Raw genomic sequence first — 26983 nt, 5'->3', positions numbered from 1 at the left:
ACAATCTAATGTTAATAAATAACCACTTCATCAACTGTGTCCCCGATCATAGAACTGCCGTGAAAGTTATTGATGTCGCATGTTAGGACATGTATTAGCGCTAAAAGACGCGAGACGTTCTGGCGTTTAAAAGTGGACACGTTTGGGCGAATAACAATTATCGGACACGTTTGGGGGTAATGAAATCGGACACGTTTGGGGAATATTGAATATTATGGACACGTTTGGGAAGAATAGACACGTTTGGGGGAATGGGACACGTTTCGGGGGAAGGACACGTTTGGGAGTGTTACATATATATATATATATATATATTCTGAGTTGATGTGTTGTTCTGTCACTAGAGGGATCTTTTTTAACATTTGAATCCTCGGATAAATTATTCCTAAAATGGTTTCCTTCACTTGTTTGAAAAAATAACATTCCATCTTTTCACAATTTTTTCTCACCCAAACTTGAATGGAGAGAATAATGCCAGGAGTGGAAGACAGCATACAATATTGAGGTTTAAAAGTCATCATTCAATTGTGTCAAATGTCAATGAACTCGATCCAATGGTTTGATTGTTGGAAAGGATCAATCGCCCGTGTATGCTTAATTGTCAAGTTTTCTATGCTAAATCCAAAACAAAATTGAAAGAAAAAAAAAAATAACAAACACCTTTTCTTAAAAATAAAATAAATCATTTGTCAATAAATGGCAAGACAATTCCGGATGCACAATGACATTTTATTCTAAAAAAAACAAAAAAAAAACTCACAACTTTAGTGTACTTGTTACAGAGGTTTTAATGATAAAATAAATGGTTACCCTAAAACAAAAATGCCAAAACACATGTTTTGTAAAGAGATGAACTTGAAAAATATCATTCAATGGAAAAATGAATTAGAAAGTGCATAATTTAATAAGATTTTAAAGGATCGTTAATTGTTTTATTGAAATCCATTTACTGGTTATGGAGAAGTTGTAGATGTAATATGTCTACTCAAGTATGTACAAATGCAAAAGTCTTTGTTTTGCTTGAGAAAAAAACATTTCAACAAAAATCAGAAAATATATGACAGTCATAATGCCAATATTGTGTGAAGTTCCCTGAAAATCTCATTTAAAAACTGGCTAAGCATATTGGTCCAGTACATTACATATTATTCAACTTTGTATTAAGTAGCTATTTGTCATCCTGAACACATTTGAAATCAGTCCATAAAAACTTGTTAATAAGCTTTTAAAACATGTTAGCTATCTATTCTAATTCCCTTCTTTGTAGAAATATGCCTTCAACATGTTTGCATCATTACATGATTTAGTTATCGAGAAACAATAAATTCTAGAACCTGTATGGCTCATTTAGAGTTCTGCCCTTTTTTTAAACATCTGACTCTTAAACCCAATTAACCTGAATCACCTCAGTTGTAAATATGGTTTTCATACAAAATTTCAGTGCATTTCAAAATAAATCTAGAGTTTAGAATTATTGATGGAGTTGCAATGTTTTTTAGCTGACTTGAATTTTTCAAATGGTGCTTAAATAATTTTTCTCTAATTTTTGTTTCATTTTTTGTCAAGTTTAAACAAGACCTTGTCCATTTAACATGGATTCCCCATTCGCACTATCATTTTCTATGTTTAGTGGACTGTGAAATTGGGGTCAAAACTCTAATTCTGCATTAAAAATCAGAAATTAGAAATGTCATATCATAGGGAACATGTGTACTAAGTTTCAAGTTGATTAGACTTCAACTCCATCAAAAACTACCTTCACCAAAAACTTTAACCTTAAGCTCAACAACTAGACTGACGGATGAATGAACAAATGGACAGTTGTTAATGTCTGTGTCATTTTGGTCTCTTGTGAGCAGTTGTCTCATTGCCAATCATACCACATCTTTTTTTTTATATTCACAGACTGAAACATATAATGCCCTTATGTGGGCCATAACAATTATATGAGCAACAGAAAATGGACACCAAGTTATTGCAAATGCTCAAATTTTGGTCCACATGAATTAAAACATTGACACACAGTAATAATTATGATTCTGTGTACCATTCTCTACTCCTTTGTACTGCACGTTCCCACTGACTAAATGTATGTTTATATTTTGTCCATGTCTCTTCATTAGGTTCAAAAACTCTCTCAGATTGTCTTATATCATATAATTCATCTTTACTTTTCCATACACCTGAAATAAACAAATCTTAAGGTATAAAAATTGTATTAGGTAAACATTCCCTATAGTTTTATATTTTACAAACATATATTTGTTATAAATTTAAATGAAGTTAATTTCATATTAAATACTAAAAAGAGGAAATTGTCTTGGACCTTAATACCTGGTACTTTAACTACATGTATATTCGAGATAAACATACTTTAGCCAAACTGAAAATATGTTAAAAAATGCCTATAAAATGATAAAGGCATTTTTAACACATTTTCAGTTTTTTTATGCTATATTTCTCTAACTGTTCTAAGTTAGTTTTTTTGTTTGAATTGCCCCATTTTCATGTCAGGGCCTTTTATAGTCGCCTATACATAATGGGGTTTTATCATTGTTGGACAGTGCAGTGGCATATGATTGCTATTTCATTTGAACTCTGGCAGATAATTGTCTCATTGGCAATAATACCACATCTCCTTATTTTTTATTAGTCTTGCAATGTCCTCTTTGTATATGCCTCACTTGTGTTTTTAATTTGGAATATACAATTAGCTTATCTTTCTAGGAATACTGAAATTTCAGATATTTCCAGGTGTTTTATTTGACCTTTGGCTAACCCATCTAGGAATACATAACCCATAATTGCATTTTAGATATTTTTGAGTGTTATTCTACCTCTAGGAAAACTGTACTAAGATGACATTTCATCATATGGTGTAATACATTTTTCCAAAAACACCCACTGCCAGGAATAAAGTTCTGTGAATTGATATTTCATTTGTTGTAATATTTGATTATGCCATTAGCCCAATTGTTTTTACCTGTAGCTAAGCCTGTAAGGTAAGCTGTTCCCAGACTAGTCATGTCACCTCTCTGTTTATCTCTAGTGTAATTTAAAATCTTACCTGTGGCTAAGCCTGCTAGGAAAGCTGTTCCTAGACTTGTCATATCACCTCTTTGTTTGGCACGATCTATAGGTTGGTGGGTTAGATCAGACATTAGCTGCATCAGAAAGTTATTATTACAGACACCGCCGTCTGCCCTGAATAAAAAGACGTGAATTAGTTTATTGAAGTATTCTGCAGATGTTTGGCATCATATCTATTAACATAAATAAATTGGGATTTTACTCATTTACCTTGCAGCTGAACTTGTATAGTTAAAAAAAAGAAGTAGATTAAAGTTCTTATATTCCTATATATAGTCAGTCACGGCATCTGTTCTATTATTTCGATACAGAACTTTAAAATCTTTTTTAATATAATATACAAATAGAACCATTGTTAAAAAAAAATTTGGAACATGCATTCTTTAATGGAGAATTGTTACTTCTTATACTTACCTAATATAAGATAATGGTATCCTGGTTTCTGTAAGTATTGTTTCATACAAAATTTTAAACCTAAAAGCTAATGATTCTAGAACTGATCGCACTATATGAGCTTTTGTTGTGGATGGTTTCATTCCTATCAGCAATGATGATGCTTTATCATCATTTATTGGAGCCTACAATTTAAAAGTAAATAATCTTACTTATCTTGGATACATCATTTCTTCAGTCAGAATTCAGATATTTTAACTTTAAATTTTTGAATAGTTGAAAATTTTGATGTTGACAAAGGCAAATTCCTTATCTGCCTTTTTTGACTGCTTTCTTTTAATATCTAATCTGAATATTATTCTTTTAGGTAAGCACATTTTTTCTTATGCATGACCCTTACATGCATGTTCTTTGAACAATAACAATTTGCACAACTGAAAATGATGCTGGTGATAGATAGTTTATCACAGTAGCTCCTTATCATGGTCAAACAGTTCCTGTATATTGGAAAGGAAGAAACTTGTGAATTTTCGTTCTTTCTTTTTTTCGAAAACAGCAATGAATAATCATTCTTTCTAACAGTAAGCACATGTTATCATTTGATTTAATTCATTTTAGTGATACAATTAGGTTTTAGATTGGTTTAATGATATGAAAAACTCACCTGAAGACCACTAAATGCAGAAACAAAGTAAACACCATCGCTACCTGTATAAAAAAAATTAATGATATATTTAGGGGCATTTAATTCAGGCTACAGATCTTTAATAATATGATACTACTGTTTCATATTGATTACTATAAAAGTGTCAATCTCAAGTTTTATTTTGTTTGCTCTTTTTTCTCTTTTAAAAAGCTGTTTCCACAGTTGAAATTCATTGACCATCACCTTTTTCACTTTTTTCTTCTCCTTTGAACAGCTGGAGACATTTGTTCAGCTAAAATTTGACAGCTGAAGCATGGGTTTGGGTGTGGGACTTTCATTGGTCGTCTTCGACTATTTTCTGTTCTTTGGTTGGGTTGTTGTCTCTTTGACACATTTCCCATATCCATTTTAAATTTTGTCAAAAAAATGCATTTAAAGTCTTTTGTAAAAAAAATCCTATTTCATTCTGTGCTAGTGGGAAATTGGCTGCCAGAAGAAAGATTCTGAAATATTTTCACAATACAGATCATTTTCCATAGCTGGTCATAGCTTGAAAGTCAGATCAGCTTTCATGATCACTATAGAGGTATAACTGAAACATAGTTTCAAATAGTCTAGAAAAACCTTAAGTTTGACTCTAACACAAAAGACAACAGCTAGACTTTTTACTTGTTTCACACAAAACTAAAGTGATTTATAACAAACTTTATGTAAATAATCAAATTATTACTTTGTACTGATTCTGCTATTGTGTCTGTCTCTGATACATCTTCATATAAATCTGAAAACAAATAGAACTAATCCATTAACATATTGACCTATTTTTAAACAGTATTCTTAAAAACATCAATTTGGTGGGCTATTAATGTATTATTTTATGTATAGGGTTGTGGTTATAATTTATAATGAACTTTATCTAATCAGAGACTTGGCAGGTGCTTGCTGGTAAAAGAATTCCATATACCAATAGTCTCATCTTTAATTATTATTCATATGCACATCAAAATTAAAAAACACATGAAGAATGTATAAACTCTACAGTCACTTATGATGGTATTAGATTCAAGACTTTACACATTGCCAGATACTTGTAACCCATTCACACTATGCTAAGCCTATCAAAATCCAGGGTTGGAATAAAAGACTAAATGCAGAATAATCTATAAGTGTGAATGTCTTAACCTGTTGCTGTTTCACTTGCTTAAATTAATAAAATTATTTATCTTATTGGTAGTTAATAGAGGATGAATCTGGTTCAATTAACTAATACTTTATGTGTGAACATGAAGTGGAGTTATTCAAGGTTATTGCTAGTGTTTGTTGTCCTTGTCAAACTCAGAAAAGCAAAATCAAGAATATTGTATACTGGCTGATTCAAGTGTTTATATGATTACTAATTATGAACTTTCTTAGAGATTATACACCATTCCATGAATTTACCAATATCTGTGATTACTAAGTGTAAACTACACCATTCCATGACTTTACCAATATCTGTGATTACTAAGTGTAAACTACACCATTCCATGACTTTATCAATATCTGTGATAACTCAGTGTTAACTTACTTAGAGAATTACACCATTCCCAGTTGTACCAAATATCAATGATTACTCAGTGTGAGCTTACTTAGAGATTTACACCTTTCCAAGTTGTACCCAATATCTGTGATTATTTCTTATGGAGCAAAAATACTGCAATCTGATTGGTTGACTACCCCGGTGTAAATAACACCCCACCATTGTTCACCCGGGGATAAATAAAATTTTGCCAAAATTTAAAAAAAAAATGAAATTATGCCAAAAAAATAAAAAAATTAAAATTTTGCCAAAATAAAGATAAAAATGAAAATTGCTAAAAAAGAATAATAAGAAGAAAATTGCTAAAAAAAAAATTTTCAAAAATATTTTTTTTCTAAATTTTTCAAAAATATTTTGTTTTTTTGTTTTTTTGTAAACTCATAAGAAATAAATTCGTTATCTTGGTGTAATCAGGGGTGTACGGAATTTTACACCGTTGTTGAAAATTCATACACCCATTCGGCTGCGCCTCAGGGTGTATGAATTTTCAACAACGGTGTAAAATTCTGTGCACCCCTGATTCATTATTACTCAGTGTAAATTTTCTTAGAGATTTACACCATTCCATGACTTTACCAATATCTGTGATTACTAAGTGTGAACTTACCTAGAGATTTACACCATTCCATGACTGCACCAGTATCACCAATTAAACCTTCAGCTACATAAACCAATTCATTCTTTATCTTCCAGCCAATAATTGGATATAAGCCTGAAACATTTTAAATTTTACCTTTTATCAACATCTTTTCAGTTACAAAATATAAGAAAACTGTGACAAATATATATTAAGTTCATTCAACATATCAAAAAATTCCCAAATAACATCAAATAATAAGTAGGTGAACTGAATGATCCTCTAATAAAGCTTTGCCACAGAATTCATGGTGTCAATACTCACGTTGTATAACTGTAATTTAACATAACATTGTGACATCCTCCTTGATGATGGAAAGTAGTCTTACACCTTTAAAAAAGTTTTTATTTAAAGTATTTAAAAAGATTACAACATACCTGCTATTGAAGCGTGTGGAGTACTTCCTGTATTCAGATCTACAAATGTTCCAGTTCCCATGGTGCATTTGATGTCACCAACATTAAAACAACATTCACCAAACATGGCTCCTGTTTGGTCTGATACCTTTAAACAAAATTATCCATAGCATTATCTATACTATTAAACGAGAAGACCTCATTTTGTGTGTCGCTTCTCTTCCTTCCACAATAAGTTCATCATCATGCCTCTGTTTTCTATAGGTTCCATGCATAGTTGCATTTGTCATCCATTCTTATGATCATTCAGTTTGAGTTATTTTGGGAGAAAAACGACAAAAAATGCATCCGGATGTTGTTTCCGTCATTGGACGAAATTTTAAGTCCAACTAGACTTCCAGTTTGCGTTTTTTCTGTACTTTGAATATACAAATACTATGAATAAAGTGTATTTGCTTTCTGCTATCATTTTCAAGTTTACTATCCACGGCGGGCACAGAGTTTATTAAATAGAGAGGGTCTATATAATATGTCAATGACCGCCGTAGATAGATTAGTAAACTGTGAATTGATCTATAGTAAAAGCAAATACACTTTATGTATAGTAGCCACACAGGACGCAATTACGACTGGACACAATTACGAACGATTTCCAATGTTTGCCCTCTGAGATCATATTTATTTATATTTATCAATAAATATTTTTATAAATAAAAACCCTATTAAAATTCCCTTGTTTTCATGATAATACAATTTATGTGCACTTGGTGAATGTTGATGACGATGACAAAATAATTCTGAAAATATAAAAACGGCAATCTGGCCTGCAAGTTATATAAAAAAAACCATAAAGGTAAGTGCATATTGCCTTCTTTTGTAAATATATAGAAAGAAAAATATCTCCTGATTCTGTTCATATGCGTGATGCCTTTTATATTGCCCAAATAACCCCACAATTGACGTTTTTTAGACTCTTGTGATCCTATTTATGGTCAAAAGAAAATATGTTAATTTTATTGAAAAGTCCAGAAAACTCCGAAAGAAATGTTAACCTATATAAAAAAAAAATCATAGATAAGATAAGTACACCACCGAAATGGATAAATTTGAATTTAGTGATCCTTTAAAGGAGGAACTTACACAAAAAAAAAAAAAAATCAGAAATCTTTCCTTTACACATGACCGACATTTCGTCTGCAACCACTGCTGAAGTAATTGAAGTAAAAAACAAACTTGTGCATCTTATTTTCCTATGAAAATGTGTTTGAGATAAAGATTAATGTATGCTTTATCAATCTAGACTGTTGTCATTGATTTCTTCTGCAAGATATATGAATATAGTGCTGTTCGGAATTGCATCCATATGTGGCTCTCTTGACCCGTAAAACGAGGTCATGCAAATCTTACTAAAGTATCCTAACGTGAATAAAAATTTATATGGGATATGATGCAAAATGGAAAGCCTTCATACATCTTAAATTCTATGGTATAAACAATTCAAGAACAGTAGTCTTCATAAAAAAATATTAATCACAGTTCAAAAATCGTTCGTAATTGTGTCTGGTGAGGCTAATGAATGTTCATAATATACAGATAAACGCTTACATTATTAAAATTAATAGAAAACAAACCAAATGGGAATTTTGGTGGGAAAAATAGAGGAGACGGGATAGAAAAACAATTGTCATGTCCCAATGTACCTATGACTTTTGATACCTTTTCTGAAATTTTCCAGTCATAAAATCTTTTACAAAAATTCATCGGGTCACTAAGTATATTAAATAGAGAGGGTCTCAATAATATATCAATGACCGCTGTGAATTAATTAGTAAACTGAGAATTGAAAGTAAAAAGCAAAGACACTTTATTTATAGTAATGAATGTTCATAATATACTAAACGTAACTATGTTCATATTGAAATAAATAGAAAATCAAATAGTGGGAATTTTGGGGGAAAAGGTGGAAGGATTAAAAAACAATTGTCCTGTCCCCAAATACCCGTAACTTTTGATACCTCTCCTGAAATTCTCCAGTTATATTTTTTTTTACAGTTTACATACACTCTCTTTCCCCGCGATTTCGCGGGTGTGTTCTAGTACCTTTAATTCTAATATGACATGCTTTTTTTGCTTTGTAAACAACACTGTGATAAAATTCTCGATAAATCAACACTGAGCAAAGACTCAGAGATATAGATCATAATGTATGTTACAATATACCTCAAACGTAAATCCACATGTATCGGCACCTAAATGCAAACGCTATGCAAATTTATAACAAAAATAATTAACAAAAATGTTTAGAGCTTAGAGAAATTTACAAAATCAAAATAAAATAAAATTCTGAGAAAGTCCATTAATGCTTTGGCACATTTAAGTCATTTCAAAATATGACATCATACAAATGTGATTCTTACAGCCAAATCATACTTAACAGAGATGAATTCAACAACTTTACAATTAAGAACCCATGTTCCAGTAGCTTTATTGTAACAAAAATCAAGGAAATCCTTATAGGAATTACAGGCTCTTGGTAATCACATCAATTGAGACTTTTAACACTTTCTTCCTGCTGTCTCCTACATACATAAAAACTTGGCTTGTTGACAAATGCCTATCAAGAATTTAGTTCAAAACTTCATTAAACTTACCATAGAAGTAATTGGAATAGATTCACCAAATATACATGGATCTGTATCACCAAAAAAACCACTAAAAAGGGAAATTAAAATTATTTTTTATTTAAAGCTATTTTATCAAGAAATTCGTTTTGATGAAAAGAAAAAGACAATGTTGAAACAGAACACCATCATTTTGATATAGACATTTCTTTATTACCTTCTACCCTTAAACCAGCTGTTTTATAAAGAAATAACAGGCTGTCAGAGCAACAGCTACCCAGATTTTTGACATTTATTTGTGTCCTGGCATGTTTTCAATATCACAAGGACCTTAACTCCTAAAGGGTGACAGTGAAAATATTGAACTAAACCTCCATTTTGTCATCAGCAACAACATATTAAAATTTGAAAAGCTTTGGTTAACGGGTTCATGAGTAAAAGCATAGACACAACTGCATATAAAAAAGAAGATGTGGTATGATTGCATCCCCACCATCCCAACTTACATTACCAAATCAATAATTATTTTTTCCTGGGGGATCAGGTTAAAACATATAAAATTCATATTTTGTTGAACAATTTTGCTAGTTACTCATTCTAATAGAAGTTGCCACCTTTGAGCAGCTAAATGTCTGTGGACTCAATTTCTATTTTTAAAGAAGTAAAATATTTAGGAATAACCTAATTGATACCAGTGACACGTTTGGTAATGTGTAAGGAATATTTGTTTTATACCTATTAAGAGTTCATTATTTCACTTCATTGTTAGAATTGCATGGTCTGATAAACTACAACATACACTTGTAAAGAAATAAACCTGCCTTGTATCTTTTACTGCTGGGAATATAGACATAGGAATGTTCAGTAGATTACACACTATTGTACTCCATTCTACCTGTAAAATAACAATCCTACTGAATATATCTCATAAAATCAATCCTAATCCAGTTAAATTGGCATGCTCATTACTAATACCTTTCCATGCAGAGGTTCATACAGCATGATACAAACAAATACTGTATTCCACAGGTACAATTCAGAATATATATGTCACATCTTTTTGCACCTATAACAGACTTCAACAAACTTTTGATGTATTTTAATGCATTTGACAGATTCACACCATATATTTGTTACTTCAAATAACATTTAAAAGTTATTATCACATGTTTGTCTACTTAGAATTTGAAACAGAATGTAACACAACAATTATTTGGGCAAGGATAAATTTAATAATGCACAGAAAAGTTTCATATCAAACAAGTACTTATCTTTTTTTTTTAATTGTTCAAATGACCATATCACTTACTTGGAAAGGATCAAACAGACCTGTTCCACTGGCACAAGAATAGTCTGTAGCATGAACTTTGCCCCCAGTAAGTTTCCATAACAACCATGTTTCTATACAGCCAAACATCACTTGATTATCAACCACTCTAGCCTTTAACTAAAACATTCTAAAAGTTATAAGAAGGTCATCTTCAAGGACAAGTTTGTCCATTTAAAAAAAAAATGAATATGCCTGAATTTCAATGTCCCCATCCATGGTGTACATATAAGTGACAATCACATAAGATGTAAAAGAGAGCAATAAAACCACACAATTAAAAAGCACAGAGTTAATACATTTAATTTCTTTATCTTAAAGCTGAAAAAGGAGATATAATAAAAAAAATCAAATCTCCATAACACAGGCAATGTACAAATCTATGAAAATATGATTTCCAGTTTTAAAATATATCTTAATATAACAATAGGCATGAAAGATAGAAATTTCATTAAAATCAATCCTGAAACATAAGGTATAAAGTGTTCAAAAGACATTTTTCTAAATAACTGAAATTTCTAAGTACAGTACCTCCTAAAGATTTTCAATTGCCTGCCATTTTTTAAGATCCATTAAAATAAGCAAAATTTTCTCGTTATTCAGTATAAAATATGTTTTACCTTTTCGACATGTTCTAAACACCATAACAATCGCATGGTTACCTAAAATAAAGAAAATTTTATTATAATGATAATAAAACAATATACAACCAGATGCTCCGCAGGGCGCAGCTTTATACGACCGCAGAGGTTGAACCCTGAACGGTTGGGGCAAGTATGGACACAACATTCAAGCTGGATTCAGCTCTAAATTTGGATTGTGATTAAATAGTTGACACAGCATAGGTTTCTGACACAGAATGAATGTGGTCTAATGAACTTAATTTTTTTTTTTTTGCCTTTGAGCAATTCACTATGCTGTTGAATATTAATCCTCTCAAAAAAATGTTTGAAGAAATTTTCTTTTTATTTATGAAATCTGAAATGAGAAAAATTAAACCCCCCCCCCCATTTTTTTTTTTCACATCCCCCTTTCCCTTTTTCCAAAACTGATCTCAATTCAAATTTCTAATGGAGTTTGCAACAATAACTACTCATTTAAATACATCATAAAATATTAAAATGTAACAAAAGGTGCTTGTTATCACTGAATGGTAAAGATTGTTTTAATTTATCAGTTGGTAGTAAAAGTGAATATACATTGTATATTGTATAAAACAATGATTTAAGTTGATTCAACTACTATTCTGGACAAAGAAAGATAACTCCAATCAAGTGAAAATTTCTTGCTATTGCGCAATATTGTGCAATTAGATATTTCTTGCTATTGCGCAATACTGTGCAATTGAAAATATTTGCTATTGCACAATACTGTGCAATTGAAGATTTCTTGCTATTGCGCAATACTGTGCAATTGAAAATTTCTTGCTATTGCACAATACTGTGCAATTGAAGATTTCTTGCTATTGCTGAATACTGTGCAATTGAAAATTTCTTGCTATTGCTGAACACTGTGCAATTGAAAATTTCTTGCTATTGCACAATACTTAATATAATAATTTTGGATCCTGATTTGAACCAACTTGAAAACTGGGCCCATAATCAAAAATCTAAATTCAGCATATCAAAAAAGCTCAAGAATTCAATTTTTGTTAAAATCAAACTTAGTTTAATTCTGGACCCTTTGGACTTTAATGTAGACCAATTTGAAAACGGGACTAAAAATTAAGAATCTACATACACAGTAAGATTTGGCATATCAAAGAACCCCAATTATTCAATTTTTGATGAAATCAAACAAAGTTTAATTTGGACCCGATTTGGACCAACTTGAAAACTGGGCCAATAATCAAAAATCTAAGTACATTTTTAGATTCAGCATATCAAAGAACCCCAAGGATTCAATTTTTGTCAAAATCAAACTAAGTTTAATTTTGGACCCTTTGGACCTTAATGTAGACCAATTTGAAAACGGGACCAAAAATTAAGAATCTACATACACAGTTAGATTCGGCATATCAAAGAACCCCAATTATTCAATTTTTGATGAAATCAAACAAAGTTCAATTTGGGACTCTTTGGACCCCTTATTCCTAAACTGTTGGGATCAAAACTCCCAAAATCAAAGCCAACCTTCTTTTTATGGTTATAAACCTTGTGTTTTAATTTCATAGATTTCTATTTACTTATACTAAAGTTATGGTGCGAAAACCAAGAATAATGCTTATTTGGGCCCCTTTTTGGCCCCTAATTCCTAAACTGTTAGGACCAAAACTCCCAAAATCAAACCCAACCTTCCTTTAGTGGTCATAAACCTTGTGTTTAAATTTCATAGATTTCTATTTACTTAAACTAAAGTTATGGTGCGAAAACCAAGAATAATGCTTACTTGGGCCCCTTTTTGGCCCCCAATTCCTAAACTGTTAGGACCTCAACTCCCAAAATCAATACCAACCTTCCTGTTGTGGTCATAAACCTTGTGTTTAAATTTCATTGATTTCTATTTACTTAAACTTAAGTTATTGTGCGAAAACCAAGAATAATGCTTATTTGGGCCCTTTTTTGGCCCCTAATTCCTAAACTGTTTGAACCAAAACTCCCAAAATCAATCCCAACCTTCCTTTTGTGGTCATAAACCTTGTGTCAAAATTTCATAGATTTCTATTTACTTAAACTTAAGTTATTGTGCGAAAACCAAGAAAATGCTTATTTGGGCCCTTTTTGGCCCCTAATTCCTAAAATGTTGGGATCAAAACTCCTGAAATCAATCCCAACCTTCCTTTTGTGGTCATAAACCTTGTGTTAAAATTTCATAGATTTCTATTCACTTTTACTAAAGTTAGAGTGCGAAAACTAAATGTATTCGGACGACGATGACGCAGACGACGCCAATGTGATAGCAATATACGACGAAAAATTAAAATTTTTGCGGTCGTATAAAAAAGATAATACATATAAGGTACATAAAAGCTGAAAATAAACTGACAGAGCCAGGGCAAATAAGAGACCTTGCTTTTTCAAGTCAGTTGCACAAAAAACATATAGGAGCAAATCATATACAAGTTGTAAAATCTTACAATCATAGGATGCAGATAGAGGAAGACCATTATCTGGAAAAGAGAAGCAAGTGATGGTAAAGTCAAAATCAAATTCTCTATTAGATATTTTAGTTTCAGTTTTGCCATATGTTACCGATACAATTATACATGTCTAAAACAAACAACATTGACTACATTCCTCATAAAATGGTCAAACACTAAGTACATGTATACAGTATATTGTGACTCATCAAAATTTCTCAAAAGCTGTATCCCTTGAAGTCTAATTTCTATTGTTTTTAACACTGACCACCATTACTTCTTCTGTATTGCAAAGGTCAATGTAATTATCTATAATTAAAACATACCTGTGGAGACATAAATTTTAAAACACTGGCAGCTAGGAATCTTTTCTGTCTTGTAAATGTGTGAAGTATTGATGACCCACTATTTAGAAACTGAAACCAGACTAAAATTAATTAGTTGTCTCTTATATGTAGAAAGATTAAATGAATCATGTGAATATATATATCATTAAAAGGTAATATCCTACATCACAAAAAAATGCACATTTTAATCACAAGAGTGCACACGCTGAAATGTCTCGCCTTCTATACTAATCATTGATATTACGTTGATAGTCCTAAGTATAAAGCTAAGCTTTATTACAACTGTCACATAAACATAACATTAACCAAGATAACTAAACAAAGACCAATAAATCTTGAAAATGAGGTCAAGGTCAGATGAACCATACCAGGCAGACAAGTACAGCTAACAATGCTTCTATACAACATATATAGTTGACCCATTACTGATAGTTTAAGAAAAATAGACCAAAAACACAAAAACTTAATACTGTGCAATGAACCGTGAAAATGAGGTCATATAGTATTAGATAAAAAGACCAAAACTCAAAACTGAACTTTGACCACTGAACCATGAAAATGAGGTCAAGGTCACATGACATCTGCCCGCTAGACATGTATAGCTTACAATCATTCAATACAACAAATATAGTAGACCTATTGAATATAATATGAGAAAAACAGATCAAAACACAAAAATTTAACTATAACCACTGAACCATGAAAATGAGGTCAAGGTCAGATGATACCTGCCAGTTGGACATGTACACCTTACAGTCCTTCCATAGACTGAATATGCTAGCCCTATTGCTTATAGTATCCGAGATATGGGCTTGACCACCAAAACTTAACCTTGTTCACTGATCCATGAAATAAGGTCGAGGTCAAGTGAAAACTGTCTGACAGACATGAGGACCTTGCAAGGTACGCACATATCAAATATAGTTATCCTATTACTTATAAGAAGAGAGAATTCAACATTACAAAAAATTTGAACTTTTTTTTCAAGTAGTCACTGAACCATGAAAATGAGGTCAAGGTTATTGGACATGTGACTGACGGAAACTTTGTAACATGAAGCATCTATATACAAAGTATGAAGCATCCAGGTCTTCCACCTTCTAAAATATAAAGCTTGTAAGAAGTGAGCTAACACCGCTGCTGCCGCCGTAGCCGTCGCCGCCGCCGGATCACTATCCCTATGTCGAGCTTTCTGCAACAAAAGTTGCAGGCTCGACAAAAACTACTTTTTTCTTAATATGATACTCATAGATTGGCCAAGTATGTGAGCAATTGGTCAAAACTTAAAAAAGAATAGAACTTATACGTTGTGTCCTGTACTTCACCATGCAAACCTCGTGCCTAGTGCCGAAAGCCTGATTTAAATATTTATTTTTCAAGTTATATTTTGTCTTCATCAACTAACTCACAGACAGATATCAAGATATCAAGATTCTCTACATTAAGAAGCCATATCAGTTTTTGGCTAGGAATCAAATGCGTAAAGTTTGGGCATAGTGAGTTGATAGTGGAATTTAAACAATTTCTCTTATCTTGAGATGATGTACACGAGAATAAAAATGTTTTTCATCATCAACTTCATTTGAGGTGCACCTGAGATGTATTCTGTCTTGTTGGAGAGTACCCTGATAGGGACCTTGTTTAATTCTTAGTCTGTGAGAAGAAATATGTAATCAAGTGAAATTTCTCCTCTGCTCAGGTGATTGTAATAAAATAAGATATCTTTCAAGACCAAAATGAGTCTTAAAAGTGCAATAGCTACAAAGCTTCTCATTAGCACAATTGTGCATTTGGTTTCTCCACTGTATTTCATAGTGCTGATACAAAATCTTTTTAACTAAAATTTTGAATCTTAAGTTGCTTGCAAAGGCTAGACTGTCAACTCCATTAATTTTTTTTTTTAAATAGTTTAAAGATCCATACCAAGAGGGAATTTTTGATTCAAATAATAGCTTTGACTCTACATATGCATCTTTTAGTAAGGGAAAGGAAGAACCCAAATTTTCAAGCCGGTGCCAGTATCTGATTATAGATTTGGTGATAACAAATGTAAAGGAAATCTCCCAAGTTCTGAAAGAGTGGCAAGGCTTGTTGCTCTTTTCCCCACACCTAGTACTTTAGTAAAAATTTACAAAATTTCATATGTAATCTTTCTGAAGGAAGTTTAGGATAGGCTTGATCAACTGTAGAAGTCTGAGAATTTTTTTTTTTTTGAAGGGATTAAAAAAGCCCCAAATTTCCGAACTATACAAAAGAAAAGGTTTAATTGTATGATCAAATACGTGGAAGCTGTTTTTAATATTTGGATTTAGTGACAAGAAGTCCTTTCGTAGCTTGTAGTATGCTTTTAATGCCTTATTGTACAATTCCTTCTGAGCAAAGGAAAAAGATCTCGATGCACTAAATGTTATACTTAAATATTTACTATGTTGAACACAATCTATCAACATGTCATTAAAATAAAAATTAGGTTTTATATGCCTGCCTGCTTTGTTGAATAGCATCACCTTAGTTTTGTTTAGATTAATTTTCCAACACCAATCTTTACAATAATTATTTAATTGATCAAGTTTACACTGAAGCCCTTTTTCCGAGGAAGAAAAAATGACAATATCGTCAGCATATAATGCGCAATGAACTGGCTTTGAGTTAAACAAGACTGGATCAGGTGACTTTTCTAAATAATCAGGGAGATCATTTATGAAAATTTTAAACAAATTTGGACTCAAATTATCTCCCTGTTTCACTCCCACCTTAGTTGGAAAAGGTCTGTAACTCTGTTCTTTCATGGAATACACGATTTACTCTGGGCATACATACTCTTAATTATATTATAAAAATTTGTACCCAGTCCAATGTTTAATAACTTGAGTTTTATACCTGGGTGAATGACAGTGTCAAAGGCCTTCTGGAAATCAACAAAACAGGCAAACACTCTACCTTCTTTAGTATGACAGTACTTATCAATAATGGTCTTAAGTATGAACAGATGGTCAGATGGTCTTACTTCTCTTGTGAAACCAATTTGGCTATCTTTAATGATCTGATATTTATCTAAAAATTTGCAAAGACAGGTGTCAAGAATTTTATTAAAAAACTTCCCCAAAGCATCAGTAATAGTTATTCCTCTATAATTATTGTGATCAGATGTATATATATATATATAGTTGAAATAAGAAGTTTTGTTCATCTTTGAAATATTGTATACTTGAAATTTGTCTTCATATGCCTTCTAAAATTATAGGCAACATTATTTTTTCTATTTAGTTCAATACAGATTTCATGTCATGTCTTTTTTTATCACTATTTGTGGTTTATAAGGGATGAAAATTCAGTATAATTCATGTGTGCCCATTTTCATGTCGAGAATTAAATCCAATTTAACTGCAGTATAAAAGCAAAGTCAGGTCGATTTTAGTAAAAAATATCAACTTCTTTATAAACAGCTGTTAAAGGGCTAAGCAAACCATTTTTAATCCTCATATAAAAAAGATGATGTTTTTCTGACATTGACCTTAAATGTCATATGCATGTTTTCTTTAAAATTATCATCTATTGTCCAATTTGAATGATATAGTTACCTTCATCTTGTATGATCTATTCCAATTTTTTACTGTATCCCTTGCCCGTAGATCTTGCCATGTTAAAAAATTGTGGAAATATTCTCCTGTTTCCCTACAAAACAAAGAGCCTTAACTATAACAAGTTCTAATAAAAAAATGTATAAATTATTTACAGCAAAACACTCAGTCAATTCAAAATTTATGTTATCATGCTTGGTTTTAACAAATGATAATGTACAATAATTTTTTAAACTTTACCGTTTCCATAATATAAAGCACAAGTTCTGTTATATTACTATTGTCATAATAAAAAATTCTAGTTATAGGTTAGTTTGAGGGATGTGTTAATATAACTATTTCTACATGATACGAAAGATAAAATCAAAGGCATAAACAAGCCTTAGTGAATTTTCCCCGTATAAATATCAGTAGTATTTCCCCTAAATAATCAACTATTTATTTGTAAGCAATTATATAAAAAAGAAATGTTTGTATGCCTTGATCGGAACAAGGTTTTTGGAAAAATTTATACTCGACACAGACTCTAAATATCATCAACATAATTTAGTGCCCTCCAGAGTGTGAAAAAGTGCAGGATGGGTTAGTAAATATAAAATTATGATCATCAAAATAAGTGACAAAAGGGTACAAGGCATCATAAAAAAAAAACAGAATGAAGATGAGCCGTTCGAAAACTGTGAATTTTGACAGTGGTTAATACTGGACAAACACATATGGGTTTTATTCCTTATTCCTAAATAGTTTAAGGTCAATTGTATTTAATTCTATAAAATGAAAGTTTCACCATTCAGATTCACATAAAAAAAAGATGCTTTTAGTTATGTATTAAAAAAGCTTTCATTTCAAAGATACTTTTTGATTAACAAATCTTCTATGTACATGTTACATACTCTACTTGCTTGAAATTCTAAATATTTGTGAGCTACAGATGTCTGTTATTGCCTTTATTGTCACAATCAGATGTTATGGACAAGACACTTTGTCTCATTTAACAGACACTTGTCTGTTGTTTACAACACTTAGGTATGTTGCCCTGTATATATCTCATTGTTTTATTGTTGTGTTGCTGTCTCATTGATCTATTAAATTCACCTCATTTTATTCAAAGCCATATATCAATATCTCTATGACCATATTGTGGGGTATAACATAAGAAAGTAATGATTTCTACCTGTCCCATGTAATAAATGTATTTCGTTGTGTTGTGATTCCCATACATGTAACTTGGTTAACTTTAATACTGGCAGCTGAAACAAATAAAATTATGGGGAATTAATAAAAAGAATAACAACTTGCAAAGTGGTATCTAACTGACTAAGTTGGTTAAAGGGTTAAAATGCTTTTATTTATACATTAAAGAAATTAATTTATTCATTTAAGTAACACTCAACTTGTTAACATGAAATGATAAATACTGTTACACCAGGCCAAATGTATCTTAATGTTCAGTCATTTAAATAATACAGTTAATGATAACTGACAACTGCTAAAAACCAGGTGCTCCACATGGCGCAGCTTTATACGACCGCAGAGGTCGAACCCTGAACAGTTGGGGCAAGTATGGACAAAACATTCAAGTGTGATACAGCTCTGAATTTGGATTGTGATCAAAACTTTGACATTATATGGGTTTTTTACACAAAACAAATGTCAAGATTTTACAAATCAATTAAAGATTTCTTCTTCAAACTTATTTAAATCTAAGATTAAATAGTTGACACAGCATAGGTTTCTGACACAGAATGAATGTGGTCTAATGAACTTAAATTTTTTTTTTGCCTTTGAGCAATTCACTATGCTGTTGAATATTAATCCTCTCAAAAAATGTTTGAAGAAATTTTCTTTTTATTTATGAAATCTGAAATGAGAAAAATTTAACCCACCCCCCCCATTTTTTTTTCACATCCCCCTTTCCCTTTTTCCAAAACTGATATCAATTCAAATTTCTAATGGAGTTTGCAACAATAACTACTCTTTTAAATACATCATAAAATATTAAAATGTAAAATAAAGTGCTTGTTATCACTGAATGGTAAAGATTGGTTGGTAGTAAAAGTGAATACAAATGTATACATTGTATATTGTATAAAACAATGATTTAAGTTGATTCAACTACTATTCTGAACAAAGAAAGATAACTCCAATTGAAAATTTCTTACTATTGCACAATATTGTGCAATTAGATATTTCTTGCTATTGCGCAATACTGTGCAATTGAAAATATTTGCTATTGCACAATACTGTGCAATTGAAGATTTCTTGCTATTGCGCAATACTGTGCAATTGAAAATTTCTTGCTATTGCACAATACTGTGCAATTGAAGATTTCTTGCTATTGCTGAATACTGTGCAATTGAAAATTTCTTGCTATTGCACAATACTTAATATAATAATTTTGGATCCTGATTTGAACCAACTTGAAAACTGGGTCCATAATCAAAAATCTAAGTACATGTTTAGATTCAGCATATCAAAAAAGCCCAAGAATTCATTTTTTGTTAAAATCAAACTTAGTTTAATTTTGGACCCTTTGGACTTTAATGTAGACCAATTTGAAAACGGGACCAAAAATTAAGAATCTACATACACAGTAAGATTTGGCATATCAAAGAACCCCAATTATTCAATTTTTGATGAAATCAAACAAAGTTTTAATTTTGGACCCCGATTTGGACCAACTTGAAAACTGGACCAATAATCAAAAATCTAAGTACATTTTTATATTCGCATATCAAAGAACCCCAAGGATTCAATTTTTGTTAAAATCAAACTAAGTTTAATTTTGGACCCTTTGGACCTTAATGTAGACCAATTTGAAAACAGGACCAAAACTTAAGAATCTACATACACAGTTAGATTCGGCATATCAAAGAACCCGAATTATTCAATTTTTGATGAAATCAAACAAAGTTCAATTTTGGACCCTTTGGGTCCCTTATTCCTAAACTGTTAGGACCAAAACTCCCAAAATCAAACCCAACCTTCCTTTTATGGTCATAAACCTTGTGTTTAAATTTCATAGATTTCTATTTACTTATACTAAAGTTATGGTGCGAAAACCAAGAATAATGCTTATTTGGGCCCCTTTTTGGCCCCTAATTCCTAAACTGTTGGGACCAAAACTCCCAAAATCAATCCCAACCTTCCTTTTGTGGTCATAAACCTTGTGTTTACATTTCATTGATTTCTATTTACTTATACTAAAGATATTGTGCGAAAACCAAAAATAATGCTTATTTGGGCCCTTTTTTGGCCCCTAATTCCTAAACTGTTGAAACCAAACATCGCAAAATCAATCCCAACCTTCCTTTTGTGGTCATAAACCTTGTGTCAAAATTTCATAGATTTCTATTTACTTAAACTAAAGTTATAGTGCGAAAACCAAGAAAATGCTTATTTGGGCCCTTTTTGGCCCCTAATTCCTAAAATATTGGGACCAAAACTCCCAAAATCAATCCCAAACCTTCCTTTTGTGGTCATAAATCTTGTGTTAAAATTTCATAGATTTCTATTCACTTTTACTAAAGTTCGAGTGCAAAAACTAAAAGTATTCGGACTACGACGACGACGACGCCAACATCATACCAATATACGACCAACAAATTTTCAATTTTTGCGGTCGTATAAAAATCTAAGTACATTTTTAGATTCAGCATATCAAAGAACCCTAAGGATTCAATTTTTGTTAAAATCAAACTAAGTTTAATTTTGGACCCTTTGGACCTTAATGTAGACCAATTTGAAAACGTGACCAAAAATTAAGAATCTACATACACAGTTAGATTCGGCATATCAAAGAACCCCAATAATTCAATTATTGATGAAATCAAACAAAGTTCAATTTTGGACCCTTTGGGCCCCTTATTCCTAAACTGTTGGGACCAAAACTCCAAAAATCAAACCAAACCTTCTTTTTATTGTCATAAACCTTGTGTTTAAATTTCATAGATTTCTATTTACTTATACTAAAGTTATTGTGCGAAAACCAAGAATAATGCATATTTGGGACCTTTTTTGGCCCCTAATTCCTAAACTGTTGGAACAAAAACTCCCAAAATCAATCCCAACCTTTCTTTTGTGGTCATAAACCGTGTGTCAAAATTTCAGAGATTTCTATTCGCTTAAACTAAAGTTATAGTGCGAAAACCAAGAAAATGCTTATTTGGGCCCTTTTTGGCCCCTAATTCCTAAAATGTTGGGACCAAAACTCCCAAAATCAATCCCAACCTTTCTTTTGTGGTCATAAACCTTGTGTTAAAATTTCATAGATTTCTTTTCACTTTTACTAAAGTTAGAGTGCGAAAACTAAAAGTATTTGGACGACGACGACGACGACGCAGAAGACAACGCCAACATCATACCAATATACGACAAAAAATTTTCAATTTTTGCGGTCGTATAAAAATGGGAAAAATTTGAAACCATCAGAAATGAAGATACTTGAAAATAATCATATGTTGTTTTACAATAATTTGTGGGACATTGCAAAATATGGTGACTGGTGCTCATTTTCACTTACTTGTTTACTTTAATCTTTCATTTCTACCAACATTCATCCATTTTTTTAGTAAATTTATTGGTTCCAGAAATAAGCTGATTTATCTATGCTTAGAAAACTTACTAAAATTTTTGAAATACTAAGGATTTTCTACCAGAGGAATAGATTACCTTAGCTGTATTTAGCAAAACTTTTAGGAATTTTGGTCCTCAATGCTCTTCAACTTGGTACTTTATTTGGCCTTCCTAACTCATTCGAGCATCACTGATGAGTCTTTTGTTGACGAAAAGCGCCTCTGGCGTAAATATAAAATTTAATCCTGGTATCTATGATGAGTTTACTTACTAATAATCTGGATTATCTGTTGAAAACTTTTTGAAGTCTACACTTGTTCCTTATCAAATTTTTTCAAATTTTCATTGATTATAAAACTGAACTATAAAATCACATTTAAATACATATATAACATTGATGCTAATCTAAATCAATCATTGGGATAAATATTTAATATCTTTGATCATTATTTATATGAAGTGTCTTTGATCATTATTTCTATGAAGTTACAATAAAAAAGCTTTGAAGCATACATAATCAGCAACAGCGTCGGTAACTTCAATTGTTTTAATTTTCTGAACATAAAATATGTGCATATATTGTACGAGATATTATACAAGGTTACACTAGTCCACATACACTTTTTTGAACAATGATCTGAACGTGTTCTGTAAAACCATGTGACCTACTTGACACAAAACTAATCTATTCAATTAATTACCTTTCATTGACTCTGTTATACATGAAACAACTTGTTTATATAAAACGTCAGGAACCATTTCTGACCAACCAGGTTTTGGATGTAGTAATTCAATCTGAAAAGTTACAAACATTTGCCATGATTTAATTTTGATAGTAAATATAAATGTGGAATTTATATGATTAAAAACAGTAATCTTTAAAATGAAAATTATGCAAAATGTTCAATGTAAATAAAAAATGATTTGATAGATCACCATAAAGAGGGATGGGACAATATAATTTCCATAGTAATAAGATTTGCAATTTAATATTAATAAACATACCAATTTTCATTGACTAAACATTAGTTGGTTCATCTTACACTTGCCTAATCACAAACTTTAACCTTTAAACTATGCAAAAGTTTCATGGAGGGACTCCCAAAAAAAACCAACCACATTCCAAATGTCATTTATCTACCGCTAGTGGGTTCCCATTAAACTGACCTCATCACAAACTTTTACATTGTTGAATCAGCCACTGCTGACCACCAAACACAGTGCGCCAATGTCTTGCTTGTTTTACAAAAATGTAGTAATTAAAACAACAAAAAAGACTAGATAATACTTCTGAACAATTTTTTCTACCTCTCCCAAGTCATGAACCATGTTATTGACATAGTATTTGGTCCGAGACCACAATTGTCGTCACTTGAATTTCGTTGTTCACAAATATAGTCCCTACTCCCTAGTGTTGACAGTGGGTTACTTGCCATTAATTTTTATACCCCTTCCAAATTTATTTCTCCATGTTTAATGCCTCAAATTGCAAGTAGGGGGTGAAATTACACTGTAAAAAAATTTGGGTCCAGAATTTCAAAGGAAAGTAGTGATTTGGTCCAGCGGAAAAAGGTTAAAAAATAGCACTTCGGAAGCTGTCAAAAGATTTCAAGACGCCCTAAACATAAAATTGTCCATATTTTGAGTAAGAGCCGATGAAGTTTTCTATTATTTTGATATAATTTGTCCCAAAAGTAGTACAACACACTGTAAAAGTTTCTTTGAGAAAGCGCAGGTGGGATTTTTTTTTTATTTTTATTTCTGTTCTACAAGAAATGCACTACGAAATAATTGTGGTCTCGGACCACTTGACTGTTTCGTTTATATTAAATATCTATGTAATAATGTAAAACACCACAATGAGTCATCACAAAATACTTACTCCATGATGCTCAGAAGTACATATGATAACAGCTATAATCAAATCAGTTTGCATTAAATATATTAAAAGCAAGCTAGGGTTTGGGGTGTTTGGATGTAAAATACTATAAAAAGACTGTCAAGTTGAGAATCAGATTGAAGTTTGACTATCAAGTCAGAGCTTCATGACTCCACATAAGCATCATGACAACTAGCCTGTTAATCTCTAGTAACTTACTCTTTTACTACTAGAGCCTCTTATAAATCCATTTTTATCATATATGTGGCTTCTTAAGCTAGTTGTTCCTATGTCAAGGGAGATAATATAAGGATTTTCAATTGTTTTTTCCCGTTTTACATTATCTGAATTTGCACCAGGAGAAGTTCTATCCTGTAGGAAAGAGTCTTTCGACACATCCACATAGTTTTCATCATCATCATGAACCTTTTCATCATCTTTTATTCCAAAACTTTCACTTGATTTTTGACTATCTTCATGACCTTTCCCTGTAGAGATATCTTTTGCTGACTCCATTGGTAAAATTTTCTGAAAAAAAAAAAAAAAAAAGATAACAGTGATACACCATGGATAAATTTCTATTTGTTTATTGAAACTTGTTTCAATTACAACATCTACCATTGAAATTTCCTTTTCTGTTTTGCAACTGAAAAATATGCTCATAAACTAGATATTTTGAAGCTGGAGGTTTTTAAATGGCTAATTTATTAAATCTTTATGATAAATTATGAAAAATCATAAAAAAGGTTGTACACTTGGTTTGAGAAATTTCACAGAAAAAAAAATATCTGGCAAAATAAAATTTTGATTGTTGTTGTTATGGCTGCATGTATATAGAAGGAAGTATATATAATTGGTCTTGTGGAAGCATGCTTGAATAAAGTGCTGGAGGTCGTGGATTCAATCACCTGCCAGGTGAAACCAAAGACCTGAAAATTGTCATTTGCTGCCTGTCTGCTAAGCAAGCCCTGTTTAGGTGTAAGAGCAAAAATTTGTCATATCTAAGTCAGAATAATGCTTCTAGGTAGGGTGACATGCCTATTTTTGCCCTTTAAATCAATTATAAATCTACCAAATAAAATCTGTCAGATGTGAAAATAACATCAGTCTATATGTCTAAAAGAAAAGTGCACCAGTCTTGTGTTAGTACAAAGATAGTTCTGATATATATGCCTTTTATAATGAATACGTCAATCCATCCATCCATCATTGATTATACATGTATTGATGAATACAGAAATAATAACATAATTCATTGATAATATCTTTTTAGGTTTGATGGATATATTTTTCAAAAAACCCTTCAATGGATTTTCTCTGAAGACCATCTGAAAACCTCTGAAATTGAGATTGAGGCTTAGGCCTAGAAAAATGTATCCACGCAAATAAAGTTGGAATTGAACATGTATCACTACATTGAACAATATAAAATATTGTTAGAAATAATAATCTATTTTGACCACAAATACTATTTTTATAAGGAAACTTTTTTCATATTCTATCTTAATCCTTCCTTAATGTAAACAAAGTAGAGGCGAACAATTCTTAAGTGAAAGTGAAAATAACAATAAGTCCAGGATAAAAATCAGGTTTCTGGATAAATCTACAAAACAAAGAGATGGAAGTTCAATTATCTATTAAAAGACAATCTTTTTTTTTGCTTTATAGACTAAGAGTTCATCATTTCAGGTTTAAATAAGTCTTGTATAATAATTATTTCAATACATGTATTATCAACAGTTACTACATGAATCCAAAATACTTCTATTGTGTGTTTGTAATCCTGTGATGTCTCCAGAAACCATTGATGTTATATCTTGCAACCTTTGTGAGATTTGAGATACATTCATGTGAGATTTGAGATACATTCATGTGAGATTTGAGATACATTCATGTATATATGATCCATGGGCATGATAGGGAATCCAACAATGTTGTAACAAATTATTTATCTTTCTGTAAGACTGCATGAGTGGAGTCAATATGGTTAAGATCTTTATAAATAAACTAATGTTTCCTCAATCATATCAAAATTTTACATTTGAATTGGTTTTAAAGAAATAATTAAAATAAAACAGACTGTCACTATATGTTCTAAATATATAAATATAGTTGGGTTTCAATTTTTCAACATACCTTTAAAATCTTCCATTTACGATAAGATTTGCTTGGAGGAAACATTTCTCTTATCATGAAGATACAAATTTAAATCCATAAAACTTTAAATAAATGTCCTTATAGCCGTGTCAGACATAATACATTTAATATGAAAGTAAACTTATGCATCTTTTTATAAGTAATAATAATAACATCCTGGAAAAATGAAAAAATATTAAAAAAAAACATTATAATGAAATGAGCAAGAAAAATAAAATGTCATACCATGTATGTCAATGAAACATCAAACAAATGACAAAAAGCCAGAATACAGTCTTCAACAAGTATGTACCTATACCTATGGTATGTTGAGCAGGGGCGGATCCAGTCATTTAAAAAAAGGGGGGGGGGGGGGGGGGGGGTACCAACCCAGGACAAAAGGGGGTTCCAACTATATGTCCCCATTCAAATGCATTGATTGGCCAAAAAAAGGGGGGTTCCAACCCCCCCGGAACCCCCTGGATCCGCCACTTTTGAGCTATCAAATTGTTCTATGTCTAACAGTATACTTACAAGGAAAATTGGGTTTACTCTTTTCCTCAATTTTGCTGAAATTGTTTTTCTTAAAGACATTATTCCAGGTATTCTTAAATGATTGAAACTTATTAATAATATCTACTTTAATAAACTCTACTTGTCAGCAATGTCATAGGCCATCAGTAACATTTTTTCGTAAATTGATATTATGTGAAATTCATTTTCATCAATCAACTTAA

The 26983-nt window shown here is 31.3% G+C and overlaps 1 protein-coding gene across 1 annotated transcript; it reads right to left on the bottom strand.

The window, feature by feature from the left end:
* Positions 1-404: 404 nt before the first annotated feature.
* On the bottom strand, positions 405-26881 carry LOC143067704 (glycerol kinase 5-like). The gene is made up of 17 exons (XM_076241174.1): positions 26781-26881; positions 24330-24638; positions 22933-23026; positions 18831-18906; positions 17657-17750; positions 14055-14144; positions 11270-11311; positions 10632-10769; positions 10144-10217; positions 9353-9413; positions 6723-6849; positions 6316-6420; positions 4860-4910; positions 4148-4191; positions 3505-3668; positions 3068-3204; positions 405-2183 (listed from the first exon to the last, which is right to left on the bottom strand). Exons 1-17 carry the CDS (start codon positions 26838-26840, stop codon positions 2032-2034), a joined length of 1818 nt encoding a protein of 605 aa, XP_076097289.1. The 5' UTR covers positions 26841-26881; the 3' UTR covers positions 405-2031.
* Positions 26882-26983: the final 102 nt, after the last annotated feature.

Source organism: Mytilus galloprovincialis, chromosome 3 (assembly GCF_965363235.1).
Source record: "Mytilus galloprovincialis chromosome 3, xbMytGall1.hap1.1, whole genome shotgun sequence".
In the NCBI taxonomy this organism is placed as follows: domain Eukaryota; kingdom Metazoa; phylum Mollusca; class Bivalvia; order Mytilida; family Mytilidae; genus Mytilus; species Mytilus galloprovincialis.
This window is presented reverse-complemented; position numbering and strand designations above follow the sequence as displayed.